Source organism: Amphiprion ocellaris, chromosome 22 (assembly GCF_022539595.1).
Source record: "Amphiprion ocellaris isolate individual 3 ecotype Okinawa chromosome 22, ASM2253959v1, whole genome shotgun sequence".
In the NCBI taxonomy this organism is placed as follows: Eukaryota; Metazoa; Chordata; class Actinopteri; family Pomacentridae; genus Amphiprion; species Amphiprion ocellaris.
This window is the reverse complement of record NC_072787.1, coordinates 13,500,755-13,522,932: the sequence shown is the minus strand read 5'-3', so window position 1 is coordinate 13,522,932 and position 22,178 is coordinate 13,500,755. Positions and strand designations below refer to the sequence as shown.

The 22,178-nt window shown below is 38.4% G+C and overlaps 2 protein-coding genes and 1 non-coding gene across 10 annotated transcripts in view; 2 read left to right on the top strand and 1 right to left on the bottom strand.

Annotated features, from left to right (window-relative positions):
* Positions 1–16,308, top strand: part of neto1l (neuropilin (NRP) and tolloid (TLL)-like 1, like) — a 146,334-nt gene extending 130,026 nt beyond the window's left edge. For 2 of the 8 annotated variants that reach the window (XR_008600428.1, XR_004847841.2), the window contains exons 13-16: positions 6,908–7,021; positions 11,084–11,708; positions 13,682–15,630; positions 15,733–16,308. Coding sequence is in view for 3 of the 8 variants with exons in the window: in XM_035950862.2 (XP_035806755.2) it covers positions 6,908–7,021; positions 11,084–11,708; positions 13,682–13,769 (827 nt within the window). In the remaining 5 variants the exon portion in view is untranslated. Of the gene's footprint in view, positions 1–6,907; positions 7,022–11,083; positions 11,709–12,598 lie in introns of all 8 variants that reach the window. The other 6 variants (XR_002746470.3, XR_008600429.1, XR_004847842.2 and 3 more) reach the window with 6 other exon arrangements.
* Positions 10,164–10,236, bottom strand: trnar-ccg (transfer RNA arginine (anticodon CCG)). Its single transcript has one exon. It is a non-coding gene; the product is annotated as a tRNA-Arg (tRNA).
* Positions 16,309–18,139: 1,831 nt separating the features above from the next.
* On the top strand, positions 18,140–21,673 carry timm21 (translocase of inner mitochondrial membrane 21). Its single transcript, XM_023276085.3, has 6 exons — positions 18,140–18,655; positions 19,659–19,721; positions 19,812–19,909; positions 20,354–20,427; positions 20,592–20,697; positions 20,962–21,673. The coding sequence occupies exons 1-6, from the start codon at positions 18,340–18,342 to the stop codon at positions 21,052–21,054; spliced, it is 750 nt and encodes a 249-aa protein (XP_023131853.1). The 5' UTR covers positions 18,140–18,339; the 3' UTR covers positions 21,055–21,673.
* Positions 21,674–22,178: the final 505 nt, after the last annotated feature.

Genomic DNA, 22,178 nt, shown 5'->3' with positions numbered 1-22,178 from the left:
GAGGGCAACCCATTAGCTATATTCATCAGGCCGCCACTCCATGAAAGTGATGTCAAAATAAAACAGGCCAAGTCTTGACTGGTGGCCATTAAAAGAAGATGGAGGCACAGTGACCGCATTTATGGCAAGTAGCAGATCGTAGGAAAGGTGCTGTCAGAGATTTCCATTTAGTTTTATGACCATTTAAACAGCAGGAAGCAAGACACCAGGAAACGTGATTCCCATTAAAGGAAATGTTGCCTGTGGGTGATTACAGTACAAGTGGAACTGAGCTCAACTCTGTCACACTCACATAGGAGACTCCTTTGTGTACAAAAGCTAAAGAGATTGAAATAAAGAGCGAGGCTGAGCTTGTGCTGAAAGAATATCAGGAGGAGCTACAGTGTGTTCGCATCTAGCTGTTTTCTTTGAGTCAAACACCTGGGAGAGATTAAAATTCTCTCACACACACACACACACACACACACAGTCTTCCTCTTTCCCATTCACTCGCTTGTCATCTGATGGAGCTTGTAGTTTGACAGGGGCTGCAGAGGGCATTCTTTGTACTACTGATGTGAATGAAGTGGGTCTGAGCCTTGTGAGTGTACAGTATGTCAGTGTCATTCACTGCCTTTTAAAGGCACAGATACATGCAAGGAGGAGCACACACAAACACACATGCACTGGTTCATTTTGTGAAGAGGATCTTTCTGAATGCAAAGAGGAAGAAAGAAAAAAGGTTTATGACAGTTATTCAATGGAAGAACTGAATTCATTGACTCAAGTGTTGGAACCATCGATTTTTCAGTTATTGAGAAGAAAAATGAATGTACTTTAGATAAACCATGTACCACAAATGATTATTTGAAATAGAATGAATCATAAAACCATGAAGCACAATATGCTGATGTTCTTTACACAGCTGCAGCCTTTATATGTTGTTTATCATAGCGCTGAGATAGTTTAGCACCTAGCTTCATCAGTAGAAGCGACAGCAGTGGCAGCAGAATTGTTTGTGTTGTGTGAAGTCAGTGTCCCTTTTTAAGGCCTTTTCACCAAGCAGAGCCAGGATGTGCTGTTGCCGGGGCAACGCTTCTGCCTAAGTCACTCAGGCGATCCCCAGCCAGACCTCAGCCTTTAGAGCAGCATCCACCACAGCTCAGCAGCGCTGCACCAACCCCTGTCAACAGTCAATGTACAGATGTAGCAGAGCTCTGGAAAGCACGAGCAGCAGAACAGTTCAGAGTGTGGTCTTTGCCTGCTTACAGCACAGATTAACTTGTTTAAGACATTTTCAAACACTTGTGTACAACATAAGGTGAAAATGTCATGTTTAATACACCTATGTATTCTGTTTTGGGTCACTTTACCGTATAGTTTGGACTGAGTTTGATTTGTACACTCAGTTGTATGCTCGAGCTTTCAGCCATATGCACAAAACACTAGTATTTTTCATTGTTATAGTTGGAGTAAATGTTTAGAAACTCCATAGTCTTTCAATACGAAACATTTTTAAGGGAAAATGGTAGAGACAAATAATCCAATTTGGCCTATTTTCACCCAATAATTTGTCTTCTTTCACAATAGTTCAAAGAAAATGTGAAAAATAAACATGAAGGTGTTTTTTAACCACCTTTTGCCTCATACCTGCATGCACATTAGTGTGTATGTATGTACTGATTTGCAAACATTTCTCAGGAACCTAAACATTTGATAAAATCATGTTCAACAGTCTTGTTTCATTTCATTTATTGGAGTTGAAGGTTTTTATAGAGAGGATAATTGATACCTCTTTTTATCACTAAATAAATCAGACAACACTATCAATAAATGCAGTCAGTTTTCACCATGTTTTGAATACAATGTTCTCTAAATCAGACTGTGATTAATATATCAGCAAACCTATTGGTGACAGACAGGGAAAAAATGTTTGGAGATTTCTGGCTCAGAGTACGAGAAAAAAATGGTCTTTAAATGCACATTTATATTCAATACATTTTTACTGGAAACGGCCTTTTATGGGTATAAAAACAATTAAATCAATCAAATTTCTCCAGTTGATTACTTAGATTAAGACAAATATTGCTTTTGTATTTAAAGTTTTCTAAACACCTCATTTGCATATTTAAGTATAACATTTTAGAAAACTTGAAATACAAAAAATAATTGCCATGATGCATATAAGCAACTAGGGAATTTTCATGTTTAAATCTATTAGTTAATAACTGTACACAATTCCCTTGTAGTGCCTCCCTTTTAGTAAATATTGACAAGTTAAGTGACTTTATTTCTTTGTTGTAAGTGTATTTATATCCCAGCAAAGTTTGTCTTGACTTATGTGTTTATACTAAATATTAATCCAGTGCAAAGAGTGCACCCACTTTCACCAAATAGTGAACTTTGTCAATAGACATTTATTCATAGTCTTGGCAGAGACGCTTTCTCTGTAATGCATTTGGAAAACTTCAAAAACAATGTTGTTTTAATCCAAAGGGAATGCCATAATCAAAGCAAAAAAGTGTTGAGAGTAAGCAAGTCCAGTTAGTAGAAGGGAAAAAATGAAAGGTGGAAATCTAAATAGAGGTTCCATATGCACTGTGCCCTACAAAAAGACTGCAGTAGGTTATTTAATTCCCTCCCTGAGGAAAAAAAAGAAGATGGTGTGTAACTACTACAAGTGCATGTGTGTGACTCTATTACAGGTGCACGCATCTGGATTTGCAGCTTTTAGGGCTGTTTTTACAATAAGTGTTCCCCAGCCGCAGTAGATCTGAAGCCTTTGCATGTTTCTTCACAGCTGCAGGTTCCCAGTGGAACTAGCGGCTCTTAGAGAACTGTTCACAGCTGCTGACTCCCAGCAAGTTGCTCCACTGGGGAGAGCAATGTTCCCAAACGCAAACATCCACCTTTATCGTCAGTGCAGTGCCTTTACATCTGCTGATATTACTGAACTCGCTCTGTTTCCAGACCCACATACGCACACATGCACCGTCCCGCTATGTAGAACTACGGCTTGTGATTACAAATGTGAAGTATAAGAAAGTGAAACCTATCTTTACCCAAGAAGCAATTACGTCTTAGGTGATAAATGTGCTTGTGTGACATCTCAGCTGTCAGCATTGTTACGCCTCATCTGCAGCCCGTCTCTGGGGTTGCAGATGGAAATTTGCTCTGGCTTCACTACACACATCACTTCTTGTTTCCTGCAAAGCTTCTTTACTGTATGCACGAAAGCATCTGAGACCAACACAGTATGCTAATGCCTGTTAACATATGGATCTTTGCCTGGTCTTAGTTTGGATTATATCAAGTACATGTGTCTATATGCACTTGATATCTTGGTTGCTGTGCGATTAAATAGAAAGCAGTGGGGATGTTGTGGGAAGATTGTAGCATTGTAGGCAAATAAAAGGAGATATAAATCAGTGTTGGATGGATGATCTGCTCCTGCAATAACCAGGATTTATGATTTTGTTATTAGTCAACAGTAACTGGAACTTAGTTGACGAGCCTAGTGTATTTACTATCTAATTTAAAGCTATATTAACATGTATATATGAATAAGTGTTGACCAAAATTCTTCACAGATAAAACTGAAATAAACATAAACACTAGAATGAAAATAGAAAATGTGTAAATAAATGTATCTGTTCAAATGGAAGCAAATTGTACATGTGTATTAATATTTAGCAGGACCTTACGTTTACTTAGTTGTAAATAGATGGGCCTTTAGCCAGGATTTTGAAATCATAAATAAGGAAGCTCAAACAGTGAAGGATTAGCTGTTTCATAATCTAGGGGCAGCAATGTATTGGCTAAAATTGCATATAGTTGAAAAAATATTAGGTAATGGGAGCAGGAAATCAAAATATAGCAAGAGTAACAAAAGACAGCAACTTTACTGGTTTAAAAACAAGAATGGTATCAGTACTGACAGTAATCTTCCAAATTTAGAGCAGGTGAGAGGTTAAATTCTTGTTAAAAAATATCATTATTCCAAAAAGAAAGCAATGTGGACAACATCAGGCATAATTCAGGCAAAAACACATCATCCTTGTCTTATATAAGTAGCCTAACTACATGCTAGTAAATAAATAAAACCACACAGATCTACAGCGGCTGTTTGACTGTAAAAATTCATGATAACCAGGTGTTGCTTATTGCACTCCACTGCTGAAGCCTCTTTGCTCTTGGAGCCCTGCTCTGCTGAGACACCCAGACTATTTTCATCAGCCTCTCATTTAGGAGTTAATTTATGCTTCCAGCAGTGACTGTGAACACTTCTGTGTGGTCAAAAGGGCACTTTTATTACAGAATGTCTTGAAATTAATTTTGCAGGAGATTAGTGTGGATCGCGCTCTTTATAGCGTCTAGTCTCACCCTGTGCTGAACGATGGAGCCGGGAGGATTCGGTGGGGAAATGAGAAGGGGCGGGCTCCCTCTGGTGGCTGTTAGCAAAACAAACTGTTACAGGTTTGGCATGTACTGTACTGTATGACAAAAAGAATGAGAAAAACAGAAACAGAGGTGGCGGACGGGGGGAGAAAATGAGAAGAGGGGTAGTAGAACACACACAGAGAGCCAGTATGACTGAGGAAACGCTGGCAAAGGCCCAGACAGGATGGGTTACAGAGAGAGATAGAGATAAGTCACTCTAATTTGGTGTGTTATTATTCACTTGGGACGGGAGCTGGGATGAAAACAGCCATACATCACAGTGGTAACACTGTCAAATAGTCCCCAGCTCTGCCATAGCACTGGCAAGCTGCTTTAGTAGCAGTGCCAGTGTTGTGTGTCTGTGTGTGGAGAGAGTGAGAGATAAAGAGAGACAGCGAGAGACATGCGAGAGGATGACGACTTCTTCACAACCAAACAGCCTGCAGCGCAACAGAGTCATCCATTATGTTCACGTCAGGCAGAAATCAGGAACATCTGGAACATTCAGGAACTCAAAGTAATCTCAAATACTTCGACCTTCCTCGTACTTTACTACAAATGCATGCACATAGTGGATAGCATACAATCTAACACATTATACTGACTATTTGTGATTCTTTGTTTTCCGTTATGTTGGAATGTAGCTGTAAGTACACGTACTCTGCAATTCTTCACTCAAGTTCAGTACTAGCATTTCTATTCTGTGCTGCTGTATATGGTAGCTTTATTGCACACACTTGAATGCATCTGCAGTAATAACACACTCGCATACTCCCATTACACAGTACATTTTCTTGATAATACTAAGATACTTGTGCTTCATGAATGCAGAACTTTTACATCTGACGGATCTTTTTCACAACGTATTATTGCTTCTTTTTGTATTTCTTTTACCTCTGCTTTTCTGATGCTATGTGTGGTTGTACATCTGTAACCAGCGGTGTACATTGCACACATTTTTTCCAATTACATAAGTTACTGTACCTGCCAATATTGATATCCAGCATCTTCACGATATCGTCAGTTTTCTGGCAGATCAACTGAGAAACTGTTTATAGATAAAATACCCAGATGAGAATAGTTTTGACCAATAAAACAACTGAAAAAGGAAGGGACTTCTTTATAGTGAAATCCAATGACACTATTGTTATCATAAACTTGCTGCTTTTGTTAAATTTAAAAGATTATAAACTGACAAATTTGAGTTTCTGGTATGTTGACCAGCCAAAAAAGACAAGTGAACACGCCGCCTTCTGTTTTTTGGATGCTGCATTCACACCTTTTTCTCTTATTTGATGGAATAAATAATCAGTAGAGAATAAAACCAGCAGCAGTTTAACAAAGATATTGCACAGATATTTTTTCAAATCCATTTTTATTTTTATTTGTACTCAGCGTGTATTAAATAAGCAGCTATAACTGTGTTAGCCCTCATGAAACAATGAGAGAAATTACATTTGCCCTCAAATATATTCCCAAATCAGATGCATTCTTTACTGAAGACTTGAAAACATCGTCACTGTGGTTATATAATTCACTTTCCCCTCAACTGAACGCTGCCAAAAGAGCTGGCCCATGGTTTAACCTAATTACTGGACTCCACTAAATACTAGCTTTAGCTTGGCGTGCTGCTATCCCTCACTCTGACTGACAGTCGCATGCAATGAATTGACCATTCAGCTGGCTCATGCATTAGTATGATTGGTTGTTGAGAGCAAGGGCACCTTAGCTTTAAATTCTATAGCTCCACCAGATACATATATATGTCAGCGGAGCCTGTAACATTACCACATTGATTTTATGACCGTGTCCTGGTGACAGATGGCTCTGCCTCATACTGTCGTCATAAGAAGGCGGAGACTTTGGATACCAGTGTATCAGAAAGACTGCAGTAGGAACGCAGGTGTCATGGAGGATCATGTGTTTGGTGGTTGTGGTTGTGGCCTGGTTTAGATTTTGTTTGCAAGAATCATGCACTGTAGACAGAACAACAACATCTGGCATAAATAGAAAAGGATTTGTTCTGGGTTTGTGTGCAGATGATTGTGAAATGTCATGGCTGTCTCTCCAGACACACATGCACAGGACACACACATACACACACATGTTACAAGAAATTCATTCACATCCACAAGTTGTCTCTGCAAATGTTTGAAGAGGGGGGTGAGGATGAAAATTCATGAAGAACAGATGGGTTCAGGGGAAACAGGACTGAAGCGAGTAATGCCCATCCAAATTTATTTCCTCAAAATCTGGCACCAGTGGTGCTTCTCTTCAGCTGTACCACAAATACTGATTTGTGCTGTAGCATATTGAAGTGTCCTTCAGATTTATTCTTCTTAAGGATGGGGAATTACAACTTCGTACTTATCTCTTTCTGTGAGCAAATAAAGCTAAATGTTTCAGGTGGGACAAAGTGGGCGGATTTTTGTAACTACTTTTATTACAAGCTGTTAGTGTGATAACTCTGTGCTCTCTCCTCTTCCAGCTCCATGTGATGCAGATGCCTTCTTCTGTCACAGTAACATGTGCATAAACAACACGCTGGTGTGTAACGGCATGCAGAACTGTGTCTACCCCTGGGATGAAAACCAGTGTAAAGGTGAGATGCCACCTCGTGGCACAGGTTTTTTTAGACTATCCATCCATTATCGATCCGCCGCTTAATCCTTATTAGGGTCACAGTGGTGCTGGAGTCTATCCCAGCTGACTTAGGGCGAAGGCAGGGGACACCCTGGACAGGTCACCAGTTTATCACAGGGTTACATATAGAGACAAACAATCACACTCACATTCACACCCACAGACAATTTAGTATCACCAATTAAACTCAGCATGTTTTTGGACTGTGGAAGGAAGTCAGAGTACCTGCAAACTCCACACAGAAAGATCCCAAGCCGGGATGTGAACCGGGGATCTTCTAGCTGTGGGTGACAGTGCTAACCACAGACACGCTGTGTAGCCCCTTCTTTTAGACTAGACACAGATATATGATATTTCAGCACCATGGAGAGCGACAGAGACAGTGAGGCTCAGTTCTCATTTAAGATTCAAGTTTTTATTTGTCACATGCTCAAAGAGTATGTGCGGTGAAATGCAGACTGTTCTCAAATAACAATAAGATATTTAAAAAATACACATTTAAAAAAAAATAGAAAATTTGAAAAAAAAAAGTCACAATGTCATAAATAGTGAGGTAGAGAATTCAAGACATTCATGAATTACTGCTTCTTCTGTAACCACTGATGCATTAAACTGTTTAATTTAAAACAACAAACAATCTAAAACAATTCAAGTGTTTTTAACTGTAACATGTGACACCTTGGATTGTAGGTTTATTAGCAGAAAAGGCTCTACATGCTATTGACACTACTTTTTTCTATTCAAGTTTGGAGATTTTAAAGGAAACACTTATAATTAAGACACTCTGAATGGTACAGAGTAAATATTGTACACTATATACTAAAAAAGACGTGTAGCTAAAATTCATACTTAGATAATAGACGCAAACAATAAACAGCTATATAGTTCCTGACAGTAAACCCGTAACAGGCACAAATTTGAATTGACCGTCAAACTGCTCCATGTTTTGGTGCAGATCGATGCCCGAGAACTTGACTCTTGTGAAAATGTCTTGCTCCCCAACTTCCTGATTTTGAGATACTGTCAGTTTCTTCCTCCCCGCTGTAGCTCGACACCTCACTCAGAATTTTAAAGCTGCTGGATCTATACATTGATGAAGTGTCTCCTGCTGGCAGCTCTGTAATTTACACCTCTGAATTGACATTTCCTTCCTTCAATGTCTTTGTATATGATGCCTTTCAAATAATTAGCCAAAATGTGTGTGGCTTGGTAATAAGCTCATTTTTCTCTGTGTTAAATCACCTATTAATTAGTTTTATGTTCCTTGACCTTTCATGAGCCATCACTGGATTCTAAATGCTTAAAATGAGATCTGAATTGAAGCTCCCTGGCACCCTGTCTGCAATAAAACCTCCCATATCAATAAATGCAGTGTTTCTGATTATGCTGGGCCTTAGCTTGCAGTTTAAGTGTATTCTTGTTATTTTTTTAAACACGTTTTCTCTCTCAGATAGAAGCGCTGTACAGAAAAGATGCTTGCGTATTCTGTATATGCGCTGTAACTCTGAAGCTTTAAGCAGAACCGTTGACAAATTGCATCAATTAGTTAAATCCTGCATGACCCATTCCTCACTCAGATGAAGCTACCTTTCCACCCTACAGTCGGAGTTTGAAATCGTGCTGAACTCAGCAAGAAGAAGCCATGTTCCTCATCCTGTTACTCTGTCTTCCCCCTTCTCCTTGCTCTAGTAATGCATGCTGCCCACATTTGTCCTCATTAGCGGTAAAATGTCAAGTTTTATTCCTCTCTCCTTTACACATCTGAATGTAACCATTTACTGTCATTGAAGCTCAGTGCACGGTGCTACAAGTTCATCCAGCATTTAAATGTCACAGATCTCCCCACAGATTGGCTCTCTACGCACTGTTTGTCTCTGCTACTCTTTGTAGATTCCCCTGTGATAAATAGACTACAGCTGTGACCCAGTGTGACCTTCTTGTCCATCTGTTAGATGGCTGATGGAGGTCGTGTTCTTAATCTTGTACATGATAAGGTCCATTTGTAAGCAGATATCTTCACACATGAGTTTCTCCTTCTTTGTGCTGCCGCTTGGGGAGTACGTGGCTACTTGCTTAGCCCAGCTTTCCACTCTGTATATACAGTTTTCAATGCTAAGAACTGGACTTGGACCCTGTTTCCAGCCAGAGGTAGACAAAAGTGAGCTGCTAATTTCATGCTGAAAGACTGAAAACACCAAGCAGGCAAAATATCAGCATCCTCATGAGTTGATGATCCACGTTAGAAGACAGAAATAAAGATATGCTTTATGTATTGCAGTTCAGATGCCAACTTGATGATTGCAGTGCATAGTGTAATCCAACTGCATAGGTTTTCTTTCTACATTGGGGGGCACTCTTAAGTGGGTAGTCTTGAGAAAATCTTGAGCATCAAACACTTCATTTCATGCTTTGTGATGCATTTTCACGAACCAATTTAGGACTTTTCTGCATCAATTTATGGTGGCAATTTGTTTATTCATGTAAAGACAAACACAATATTCAGGCACCAGGTGACAAATCCAAGCATAATGGCCTGTAATGCAATAAAGCTCTGAGGCATTCTGTATTGATCTTAAATGTTTATTCTCCCAGAGCTCAGTTTTTCTCATTGAATATGCCTGAATCATCCCTGCTGAGTCAACACACATAATATAGGCAGGATGTACTATTCTGATTTCTTTCTTGTCATTTGTTTGTGGAAGTAACCTCTTTAGATGTGCATGACGCACCTTTTCAATGATAAATGAACTATGTCTGATGAGTTTCTAAACCCTAGAAGCTCATATGTGTTTCAGATTTCTGCTCATGTTCAAAACTTTCCACACATTCAAAACATATTACACATATCTACATTTGAAAACAAGAACACAACACACCTAAGATTTCGATTGTCATTGCACAGAGCACAGCAAATTAAGTCTTCACATATCCCTGCTTGTTAGGAAGCTGGGGTCAGGGTGCATGGTCAGCCCCACTAGTCCAAATTGCAGCACTTTTAAAGTTTGGGATATGTTTGCATGTCAGATTGAAAGCCATACAGTAACCTGATTTGTCAAAGAGGGATATGCAGCTATACATATTGATGTCTGTGAAAAGTCGAATGACCCAGGTGGGACTTGAACCCACAATCCCCAGTTCCGGAGGCTGATGCCTTATCCATTAGGCCACTGGGCCACATCCATACACTAACTTTCAAGAATATGGATCAAACCATTAGAAAATGGGCCCTTGGTAGAGCCTGTTAATAATTCTGCAAAACAAAAACAACACTTCTAAAAGTAAACTCAGAAATCTAACTACTACTTACTTGCTTTGAGACTTATTGAGACAAAAAATATCAGACCTCCTCCCCCTTTTTTTTCAAGCTCCTCCTCTGAAATCAACATGCTTGCATGGCACGTTAGAGAGGAGGAGATGCTCTGTCACTGCTGACTAGGATCACAGCGCTGTGTGTGTGGCAGCGATAATTACATTTACCACCCAAGACTCAGTGGTTGTATGAGATCGTGATTCATATTTTGGGAGTATTAAAAGATCTGGCCCTGTCGGAGTCATTGTTGTATCTATGAGTAACGTTACAGCATTTTTTGAAAATAGAAGTCTTCTGCTTCTTTCATGTAGTGGTTGTGCTAGTAGCCATGGAAGTAACATTGGGTTAGTTAGGTTGATTATGTAGGTAGAAAGCTAAATTGTGTGGAATGAAAAAAAAAAAAAAAAGGTTTGTTGGCGTAGTGATGTTTTCAGTTTAAGTCCCTAAACTTCTGCTCTTGTAACTTTGGATGTGCTCCAAAAAGCACCACCCAAGTTGATTACCAGCATGTCTTTCTTACTAAAGTCCACGAAAAATCCAGAGTTCAAAAGAAGGGTGTGTTTAAAGTTCCACTAACTGTGAATAAAGTTGGTAATTCTTGTCTCATTCTTTCTCATTGTGATAGTCTTACAAGGCATCTTTTAGGGCCTTCCTGGTTAATTTCTCATGAACTTCTCCCCTCTCCTCTGTTGTGTCTCTGCCATCATACAGAGAAGAGGAAAGCCAACATCCTGGACAACCTGAACAACACAAACGGGACCATAATTGGCGTGACCTGCTGCATCGTCCTCATCCTCCTCATCGTCTCCGTCATCGTCCAGATCAAGCAGCCGCGCAAAAAGTACATTTTGCGGCGTGAGGACTTTGACCCCACCATGTTCCAGGAGGTCTTTGAGCCCCCTCACTATGAGCTGTGTACTTTACGGAGTGCCACCACACCCACAGCGGCCTCAGCAGACCTAGTCGACCTGGCGGAAGACTTTGAGAACTACCACGCCCTCCGCCGTGCCTCCTCACGCTGCGTCCACGACCACCACTGTGGCTCCTCATCCAACCCCGGCTCCGCGCACATATCCCAGCTGTCGCTCAGTGGACGGGGTAGCCGTGGCAACCTGAGCGCCCGTGACGCGGCGGCCGCCACTCTGCTCACAGATCTCCCACAGCCCATGGCGGTGCGGCCCTTGCTGCCGGCCACGGGAAACCGCAGGAGCATCTTGGTCATGAAGCACAGCTACTCACAGGAGGCAGCGGACAATGAATGTGACCTGGACGACGACCTGGAAGAAGTTCCCACCACCAGCCACCGGCTTTCACGCCACGAAAAGGCAGTACAGCGGTCAGTATCCATAGATTTCTGATGAGGGAAGAACAGCAACCCTAGAGTTAACTATGGGGATACAGTTTGAAAATTTGTTTGGGATATTTACATTTATTTTTGTGTTCCTCTTATTTTAGCTTTGCTCTTCCTCTTCCTCTCATGATTTTTTTAAGATTATGATAACCTTCATTTTTGCATTGATCCTTGTTATTTCCCCCTTTTTCTACCATTTAAAACTTTTCAGAAAGGGCTAAAATCAAACAAACATGTTTCTTCTTGCATGCTCATCCTTGAACATGTCAAACGCCCCCAGTTAGTTTTCCTTGAAAGATGATTTATAGATAACTTACCATAAATTCTACTGCACTTTGAGGTTTGTCGGAGATCTTTAAGCAAATACAGACCTCATTTAAGTAGGTGTTAATTCCACTTTTGACTGTGACACAAGGGCTTGAATCGGTGCCTCATAGAGATATCATTGACATGAATGCAAATTATTCTAAAATATGCATTTGTATTCCTAACTGTGATACTGAATATATATTCTATAGCTCAACATTTTGGCATGACTAAGATTTTCTACAGAAAAAAAGAAGTATTTTACTATGTACTTGCACCTTGACTGCTTGAAAGGCAACTGTATATGTTTACAAAATCGCTATGTGAAGGTATCAGAGTACAGGTTTTTGAGAAAATACTGAAAATGCAAGATTTTCCTGCATGCACTTTCTATGTGCCCTTTCCAGAGTGTTCCTGACTGTATTCATTTTCTACAAATCTGCATGCGAGGCTCTTAGAGGCCATCAAAGCACTAATGAAGTTTATTGCTGTTATGTAGCACATTATGCATTCTGACCTCTCTATGCAAAACAAGTTTGATATTAAATGAAAGAGCCATGACATTTCAGGTTCTGCCTCATTGGCTCTTTGAGCAAACATGAATCAGAGTACAACACAACTAGGGTCTAAGAGACAATCTCAAGGTAAGCACCCTTATCCAACAATCAACATCTTTATATGTTGTTGTGTAGTCATCATTTGCCCAGTCAGTATATACTTTTATGTAAGTTCTTTTTATTTTTTTCCTTTTCTGTGATTTTTGCACAGGTTTATATTTTATTTTTTTATGTTGTTATGTTGTGTTTTTTTTTTTTTTTTTAATCGTTCATTTTCACCAAGATGGTTTTCTTGCTTGCAGCCATCTTGCCCTCTTAGTGAGTTTGTTTGAAGTCTTTGTGATGCTCAAGTTTACTGTATGTCCTCTTCCCTTGAAGACATACATTGTGTCACTCAGTGGATATTCATTAGCATGGACCTTTCCAATCATCTTTAGTTGAAGCTGTTATCAGTTAATATGTCTAACCCCTTCACGTTTCTCCTAGTAGGCCTAGAGCAAATCATTTGTGTCATTAATGTTAAGAAACTTGTCAAGTTCACATAAAAGCACAAGTAAAAGCAGATGTAATCCCAAATGTTTTCATTAAACTACATCAATGGATTTTCTTTTGCACACACTAAAAAAGCACATTGAGATCATTTAAATCCTTAATCTTTACTCAGCACACACTTATACAGAAGTCCTCTGTAGACTTGCATGATTTGTGTCAGTTGTTGTATTTGATTTTATGTTTGGTTAATTATGAAGCATAGTACTTATGCCTGTGTGTAACATTTCATGTGTATATGCTCCATGACTGTGCTTTCATGAAGTTGCAAAAAGCACATTAGAAAATAATCAATGAAATGCATACATTTTGGATGTATGCAATTGCTGGCATTTAATTTGTTTGGTAATTAAGAGTTAAATTTAATACAAAAAGCAATGCAGAGCTACACAAGGCCATGCTTGCAGCTTCATGCCTGCATATAATGGAGAAGTCACATAAAGTGCTACCCATTGTTTTGTCTTTTACTGTGAAAAATGTGCCGTCTTGATATGTGTGTGTGTCTGCTTATGTTCTACATTATGTTGCATTGTCTCCATCATGTAGACTTCTTGAGAATAGTGCAATCCTGGATCAGTACGAACGGGCCTCACTGACATATGAAAAAGCGGAGCGGAGATTTACACCAGCATGATGCTGATGATGAAGGGACGCTTTGACGAAAGGATACTGAATGTGTATTCATGTACAAAGATGAACACAAAGGACTAGATGAAAACACTCCAGCTGCAATGCTGTGAAGCGGGAAGGTTTGGGAAATCAGTCAGCTCTGTGCTCTACTCACTGTAGTCAATCCAGATGTTTTGTCTTGCTGTAAAGATATGGACCTTTACAATGAACACGATTACTGAACTTTAGATTTGGGACGTCACATACACGTTACATATCTGCCATTGTCATAGAGTCCTCACTGATAACAAAATGAATGTGATCAAACATCTTCAAGTTAATTTTTAAGCATGTATTTTTCAAATTAGTAGCAAACATATTATGATTTTAATAGCAAATTTTAGGTGCTTGCAGTTTGTTAAATCTAGAAAGACTTATTTTAGTGAAAATTGGAATTAAACTGAACTAATTACTAACCTGATTGAATTTAACTCTGTTGGAGCAACAAGAAGCAGTTTAATTTGGATAACAAATCAAGGCCGAGTTGTATGGCTTCTGCATGCTTCTATATCCATTAAAGCATTAGCATACTAACATTAAAATATGGAAAACAGCCATCTACTAATACATAAGTCATATGGGCATAAGATGGAATTTTAAAAGCATCTGCATGTTGTTGCTTCGCTAAATCATTAGAGCATCACGCAAATAAATTCCTGACATATTCATTTTAACTCCGACTCCCTTTTGAATATGCTGACTAACTTTTTGACATGTGTTTTTATTTTAATAAAGACTACTTGCTTTTTCGGGCAAACATATTTACTTCAAGTCTGTTTGACGTCTAACTCTCTTTTACTGTAGGAGCTTAATATCTTTGTATTAAAACAGACTTTTCTACTAAGGCAAACTGAAAGAATGACCGTTTTTACAGTTATTCAAATTATCTTTCAGGGCTGATTTTACTGATGCTTTATAAAATAAATAACAATAAAGCTTCACCTTCTTCTTTTGTTTTATTGGCTTTTTGGTCAGCAGTTCCTCTGTCCGTTTAGTGTGTCCTCAAACTGTCAGCACACACCATCCTCGTCTCACAATCATACGTTTTTAGATGTTGCTGTTTGTTGTGACTGATTTGCTGCAGAGGGAGACCAGACTCAAACCAAAAAGGATTAGTTTCATCAAGCAGGACAATAAAATCAGTTCCAGACGGTTTAAATAATCCCAGGTAATCGAGGCATCTGACAGACAAGTTAATTGACTTTTTGTGTTTTGTCCTGATGAGATTTATCCCATATATACTGCAGAGGAGCAGCAGCAGCCTTGCATTTTAATTATACTCTGTGCTGGCAGGCTGGTTTTATAAGAAACTGAAGGAGAGAAAAAAACAACCTGCATTATGTGGAAAGTGAGATCAGCACCTCTGAGCACAATGACATCAACACACACAAATCACACACTCTTGCATATCTTGTTTCTTACTGTCATTGTCTATTTTTTTCTTACTGTGGCGATTTTAATGGTATTTACCATCTATGTCTACATTATTTTTCTGTGTTCAATGTCATGTATGTATTATTTACATCCATGCTATCCAGTCTTCTCTTCTCCCATATGCACACAGACATATATTCCTGCAAATACTGAATAAAATATTTTTTTTTGTGTACACACATTGTTCTGTGCGTTGTCTCTCTGCTTTACATTTCTGTCAGCACGTAAATTTGAAGAATGTTCAGCGCAGCCAGCACATATACTCATCCTGCTTTCTCTGTCTTTCTCCTCTTTACTCTTTCTCTTAAACACACACACACATACACACACACACTCAAAGTCACAAATTCATCTGCCACTTTCTAGATGGAGGCCGACACACCACTAATTAAGTAAGTCTGAATCAATTCGATCGCAAGCAGCCCAGGCAGTAGATGAGAAAAGTGTAGGGCCTAGAGCAGACTTAAAGTAATAGTGTTTTCATTTCTCTGCAGATACATCAGACAGATGCATCATTCCTCTGCATCTTGCCAAGTTTGACAGGATTCGGAGCTAAGGTTTCTCCCCCATTTGCATCTTGAGTCAACCGTTGCCCTGAGCAACTTTACCAATGTAGAGTGCTGTGATGAGAAAATTCTTTTTTTTTTTAAAAAAAAGGTTTGTGATGTATGCATTAAGTTTTCTTTGTCGCTTTGGACTATAGAAGGTGAATTTCCCCCAACCTGTGCTCCATGCCTGCCTAGGTTTGAATGGAGCACTGAAAATTTCAGACGCAGGACTGAAAGTTTGTTTGTTTTTGTTTTTCTTTTTGGAAAAATAGAGTACCTTTAATGTAAAGTTGTTCATGGAGAAAAAAACAACAACAGAATCAGGTTTTTTTAAATCATTTTCATGTAACGATTAATATATGAAATTGCATATTTCAGCTGCTGGTTTCACATATTTCCTATTTTGATGTCATGTCTTTACAGTATAGAGTATCAGGTTGTTTTTATATCAAACAGTTATTGAAAGACCTGTTGAGAAGACAACAGAACCGGATGTATGAAATAAAGTGACATTAAACCTCATTAATGGGTGCATTCATGAGTCTACTGGCCCACCAACTAACCTTTATTTGTTCACAATTTTACTGATACTTTTACCCTTTTGTTTTTTGCCTTCTTGACAAAATTCATTGCATTGTGTTTTTTTTATATCCATATGCATATTTATTTGAAAACACATTAAGAAAATGCTGGAATGAATGTTTTCAATAAACCAACGTTTACTGATTTTATTGTGATGACTTTTTATGAGCCTAAAGATTTTCATTGTCATGTGTTGTTTCTCTCGCTGGAAATTAGTACAATTTTTTATAACCTTGAAGAGCATATATTGAACTATTTCAACATTTCACACAAGAGGCAGATATATGCCGTTTAATATATGAGATTTGACAAGATGAAATGCATCATACTTAGATGCAACTTATTTTTGACCATAAAGCAAATGTGTTTTCCAAAAGCAAAGGCATTATTACTTTTTTCATGCCTTTTTGTCCATTATATTGAAAACTGTCTTACACACTCACTTTTTTGAGAGACGTTGCACATAGTTTGTTTGAGCATCTTGGAGATTTTGCCTCAGTTCTTCCGTGGATTCAGGCTCTCTGTGTCTTGTGTCTCTTAATGTAATCCCACACAGACTCCAGGATGTTCAGATCAGGGCTCTGTGAGGATCAGACCATCTGTTGCAGGACTCCTTGTTCTTCTTGTCGCTGATAGAAGTTCTTTATGACTCTGGCTGTATGCTTGGATTTGTTGTCATGCTAGTTTGGAACTGAACAAATCCCTTCTTGATGTATAGGAATCTTTACATCAAAATTACCTAAACATTTTGCACAGTACGCCCCATAAAGCAGCTACATTTAATATTTGTATGACAATAGATTAGAGATTGGCCTGGCTGATTACTGGATATGATATTTAGCATTCTTACATATACCTGGCGTTATTTTTTATTTAAACTCATAATTGACTAAAAGAAATTCATTTAAAAATGTGCTACTGTGGCTCTGATGCAGCTACCTATAGCCATCTGTAGTCACATTTCTGCGATCTTTGGCACTATCCCATGGTTAAACAGCAAGAGCAATAGCTTATCAATTCTAATAGACTGAAGCTTAAAAGTTCTCTATTAATTCAAATATGTAAAACTTTAAAAAAAAAAAAAAAAAAAAACAAAGGCATTTCAGCATAGTTTTTTGTTGGTGTTTGTGTTATTTTGAATTTTGACAGCACAATTTATCACAAGATTTAGATTTTTACTGCAATTCTTTATCTGTACCCAATTATCAGTTATTAATGTTATTGATTACTAATTTCAAAATTAGTCCTGAAAGTAACATTGGTTATTGGTCAACCTCTGCAACAGATCAAACAACTGTGTAAAGTGAAAGGATGCTAAACATACAGATTACTCAGGTGTGGTTCTCTTTTCTCTTTCTTTAGTTTTTGTGTGTTGTTAGTTTTGTAGCAGGATAGTTGGTTGTTCAATTTCATATCGCCATGTGTTCAAAGCCTGTTGCCACAGTGGCTTTGAATCAGTTGTTATGGCATAAAACAGTTTACCAACTTTCAGCGGTAGTTGCTGTGCTAAGTTGACCTCCAGATCCAGTTTCCATTTAGTCCTCCTTATTAGGTTAAAATGTTTTTTAAAAGATAAAAATAAAACGTTTTCAGAACTGAACTTGATTATCAGATTAGTTTGTTTCATTTAAAAGCCTGAGTTTTCCCCCATTCATGCTCTAGTCAAGTTTATGTTATTAAAAACTAATAAAAAACAATTACCAGGACTTGGTGACGTAGAATCAGAGCGACTGATATTTGGTGCTTCGTCTTTAACTGTGAGTGACGTCAACACCATGCGCCTCTGTGGCACAATTTGATGACAGACCGACCTGCTGCAAAGTAGGTTAGGGTTGTAAGTTGGTGTTGTACATAATAAACCACTTTCATGTAATTATACCGTACTGTAGGGTAGTAGTTGTAGCTTTTCTAGCTTTATCTATCTGTTGACCGTGCTACAGAACAAACTAGCTCTGTTTGCTAGCCGTAATCATGGCTTACACGCAAATTCTGAAAGTCCTGCACCGAAGTCTACAACACACAGCGACACAGCTCTCCGTGCACAAATGCAAACTGGCGCAGATCAACGGGGTCATCCACCCGAACAGGACGGTGTCTACAGTGTCGAGACTGGCTTTCCACAGAGGACCAGAGGCTCCTTTATCTGTAGTGAGCTGCTTCATCCAAGCACACAGACGGAGTTTCTCTCTGGACTTCACAGCCAGAAATAAAAGCAGCCCCGAGGACAGAGACAAGTCGGTCTCCACGTATCAGAGTGGAAGCCCAAAGCCTTCAGCTACACAAAAAGGTATGCAGGGCAAAGACAAATGATTTGAGTTGTCCCTTAATCTGTGCACTGCTTTCAAAGAGCTTGATTGCATGATAATGCAAACACAGAATGCAAATGGCCTCTTTTCTGCAATATATAGAAAGTTTAAAGTTTAATTTCTATCATCATCATTAGGAAAAGGTTAAATTTAGCCACACAAAGTTTCTCTCCACTGCTGAGTTAATGCACACCTTTAAAGGACAACACCAGCAGCACACAGACACTCTTTTGACTGGTGATTATAAAAGGCCACTTTAAAAAGCAACTTTATTCAAGTAATATGATGCCACAGTTGACTAGGTAAACTTGGCATGTTGGATGCAAGCATGTCAGTACAACTCCTAAGAAATGGTGCATGGTTTGATAGATATCCTGCGACATGATGCTGTGTTGATGTGTCCGAAAAAGCAGTCATGTCCCCCACAATGTCTGTTAACTTCTCCAAGCCCTTCAGGCAGAGTGGGGAAATGTGTTGCAGATCTGTGACCCAGTACTGACTTTTATTTTCTGCTCTATCACCCCACTCTTCATCTGCCCATTGTCATTTCCAATACAGTGCATGCTTTGTTGCTTCAGGACGCTCATTCTGTTGTAGAGATGTCACGTGTGGAAACAGCAAATAAGTATTCCTTTATCTTAAAAGGAAAGAATGAAATTTATCAAAATATTGCATACTGTGTTTATATTTTTGTTAACTGTATTTCAGTACTTTTCCTCTGCAGGCAGTGGTGTTATCAGTGATTAATGTAGTATTTTAAAGATCAATTAAAATCTATAAATTGAATGAATCTGACAGAAAAATCCATTGAACGAGGCGATGTCTTCAAATTATCTGTCTGGTCTACATGCCAGTTATTTACTGAATAAAACAAACACTTGTTTTCATTTGTTAGACTAAATGTTCAGTAATAAATGTTTATAATATACCAAGCTGTTGCTGTTGCCTGACTCCCTAATAACCACCATGCTCAATGTCTTGCAGTCAAAGAGGCTGGCAGAGACTTCACCTACTTGATAGTTGTACTCATCGGACTTGGCGTGACAGGTGAATATAACCATAAACAGCCCCAAACGTTCCAATTAATCTTCAGTAGATATAGGTACAGACATGCTTTGTTGTTGTGTTGTGTTTTAGGTGGGCTTTTATATGTGGTGTTCCAGGAGCTGTTTTCTTCCACAAGTCCAAATAAAGTCTACGGAAAAGCCTTCGACAAAGTCAAGTCGCACCCCGAGGTAAGAAAGTGTTTAAAAACTACTAAACAGCATCTTCCTTCTGAGCAGTATGATAATCTAAGGACAGCATGTGACTAAAATAAAAAAGTGCAATTCCAGCGATCTGTTGATGAGTAACATGCACAAAAGCTTTTTTGTTAGCTGAGAGTGCATAATTTATGAACAGTTTTGTGGAGTGCTGTGAATTAGACCACCTACAACTAAACATCACAGCAACTAGGGAGTTGATGATAGAGTTCAGGAGGCATAGGGCCACTCTAAACAAAATAAGCATCAAGGGAATAGAGGTGGAATTTTACTTTGTATTTATTTTTGGTAACGTATCACGCTTACATTCTATTGCTTTTTCTATTAGGCACTTTATTATTCTTATGTTGTTGTGTTTCTTCTGAGCAATATCTGGAACAGGAATTTCCTTTGGGATTAAATAAGTATCTTGTGTAGGTGATTGGTGCATTTGGGGAACCAATCAAGTGTTATGGTGAAACCACTCGTCGAGGGAGGAGGCAGCAAGTCAGGTGGGAATTTTGCTATTCTGTTAAACAAGCGCTGGAGTATTAATAAATTCAACAAAGACACCCTCTTATGTTGTGTATTTGAGCTTTAATTAGGCTTTGCATAAGTAAACATCTGTGTGGTGGTTGTACTCGGCATTTTTAATCTGTTTGTGTTTCCACCTCAGTCACCTGGAGTACCTGAAGGATGGACTGAAGCACATGAGACTCAAGTTTTACATCGAAGGGTCAGAGCCAGGCCTGAAAGGAACTGTGCACTCAGAATCTAAAGAGGTTGGTGTTTTTGCAATCCAAAATGCAGCTTATGAAATACATGTGACTTACTAAGGGCCAGTAAAAGCAGTAAGCAAATATGATTTGTACATTTAACGAGTATGCCAAAAACTGCAAGTAATTTCATGTGGGACAGTAGAGATTACATGTACAGAGGAGAGAATTAAAAACTTTTTAATAATGATTTATTTATTTTTTTATTGTTGTTGTCTGCCAAACTCAGATGGTGTTTAATCATTCAGCTTCCCGTTTGTCATTTTTCAGAATCCTGAAACTGGGAAATATGAGTTTCGTTATATATTTGTGGAAATAGACACCTACCCAAGACGGAACATCATTGTGGAAGATAACAGATAAGATAATGGCTGATCTCAAGTGTCAATTCACTGTCTCAGTATTATGAAAATGTGATAAATGTGTGTCTAAAAGGAAGGTGTGTGTGTTAATAGAAAAAAATGAAGATTTTGATTTAATTTAATATTAAAGGTTGTTTTGTTAAACATCAGTAATTATGGTTGGTTTAAACTTTGTCACAATAATGTCCTGGTCAGCAATTGGTGGAGAGCCTTGCAAAGAAAAGTGTCATTCTGAAATATAAAAGGATCATTTAACTCTGATGTGCTATTGATTTATAAATGGTACATGTGCTTTAAATAGGTATTGTTTGTCTTTTGACCAAAAAAAATACAGTGATCAGAATTTTGAAAGTATTTGATGCTTTTAAATTGTAATAAAATGTTGTTTTTTTCTGTCACATGCACAGAACAGAAATGCAAGAAAAACAGCGCTGGTGTTTTCTTTGACTTCTGATAATATTTTGTTGAAACGGGATGCCAACTATGATTGAATTCACTGAACTGGATTTATGATTTAAATTGGACAAGCATTTTTGTCAGAAGACTGTCGTTTTAGAAGTTTGTATTATGAAACAGTGACCACTAGATGGAGGTAACGAATTAAAATAGGAAGAACTTGATATGCCCTTTAAGATTTTTTTTTTCGTGTGTATCTTTATATGTATTTGAATGCATTCTTGTAGGAGTAAGTGAAAGAGAAACCGACCTTCTGAATAACTAACCAGGTATCTCACTTTACACAATGATCCGTGTACGGATCTGGTAATTGGATTTTCCGTTCTGAAACGGGTATTGAAAAACAAAAACCGAGTGGTTATTTGATTTTCGTTTTAAAATACTAAAATTGACATTCAAGGCGTTTTTCCTTTTCGTGATCGACGATACGATTTTTTTTAAATGCTTTGATTTTCATTTTATTTTTAGAATAACAAGAAAGTAAAGTCAGTAAGAGACAGAAACGAAAAAAGGTCAGTTTTTTCATTTTCTGAGACCGGAAGTGGTCATCAGCAAGCGTGGAGCCAAACAGAGTAGGTGCATAGATTGTATATACATTTTTTTTTCGTTAGTTTTCATGGTCAAAATGAGAGATCAGGTGGCCGATCCTAAATAAATACTGAATTTTTT

Coding starts and splice junctions, on each gene's coding strand:
- timm21 (XM_023276085.3), top strand. CDS start 18,340: ATGGCTTACACGCAAATTCTGAAAGTCCTGCACCGAAGTCTACAACAC. Junction 18,656..19,658: donor GCCTTCAGCTACACAAAAAG/GTATGCAGGGCA, acceptor AATGTCTTGCAG/TCAAAGAGGCTGGCAGAGAC. Junction 20,698..20,961: donor TGCACTCAGAATCTAAAGAG/GTTGGTGTTTTT, acceptor GTCATTTTTCAG/AATCCTGAAACTGGGAAATA.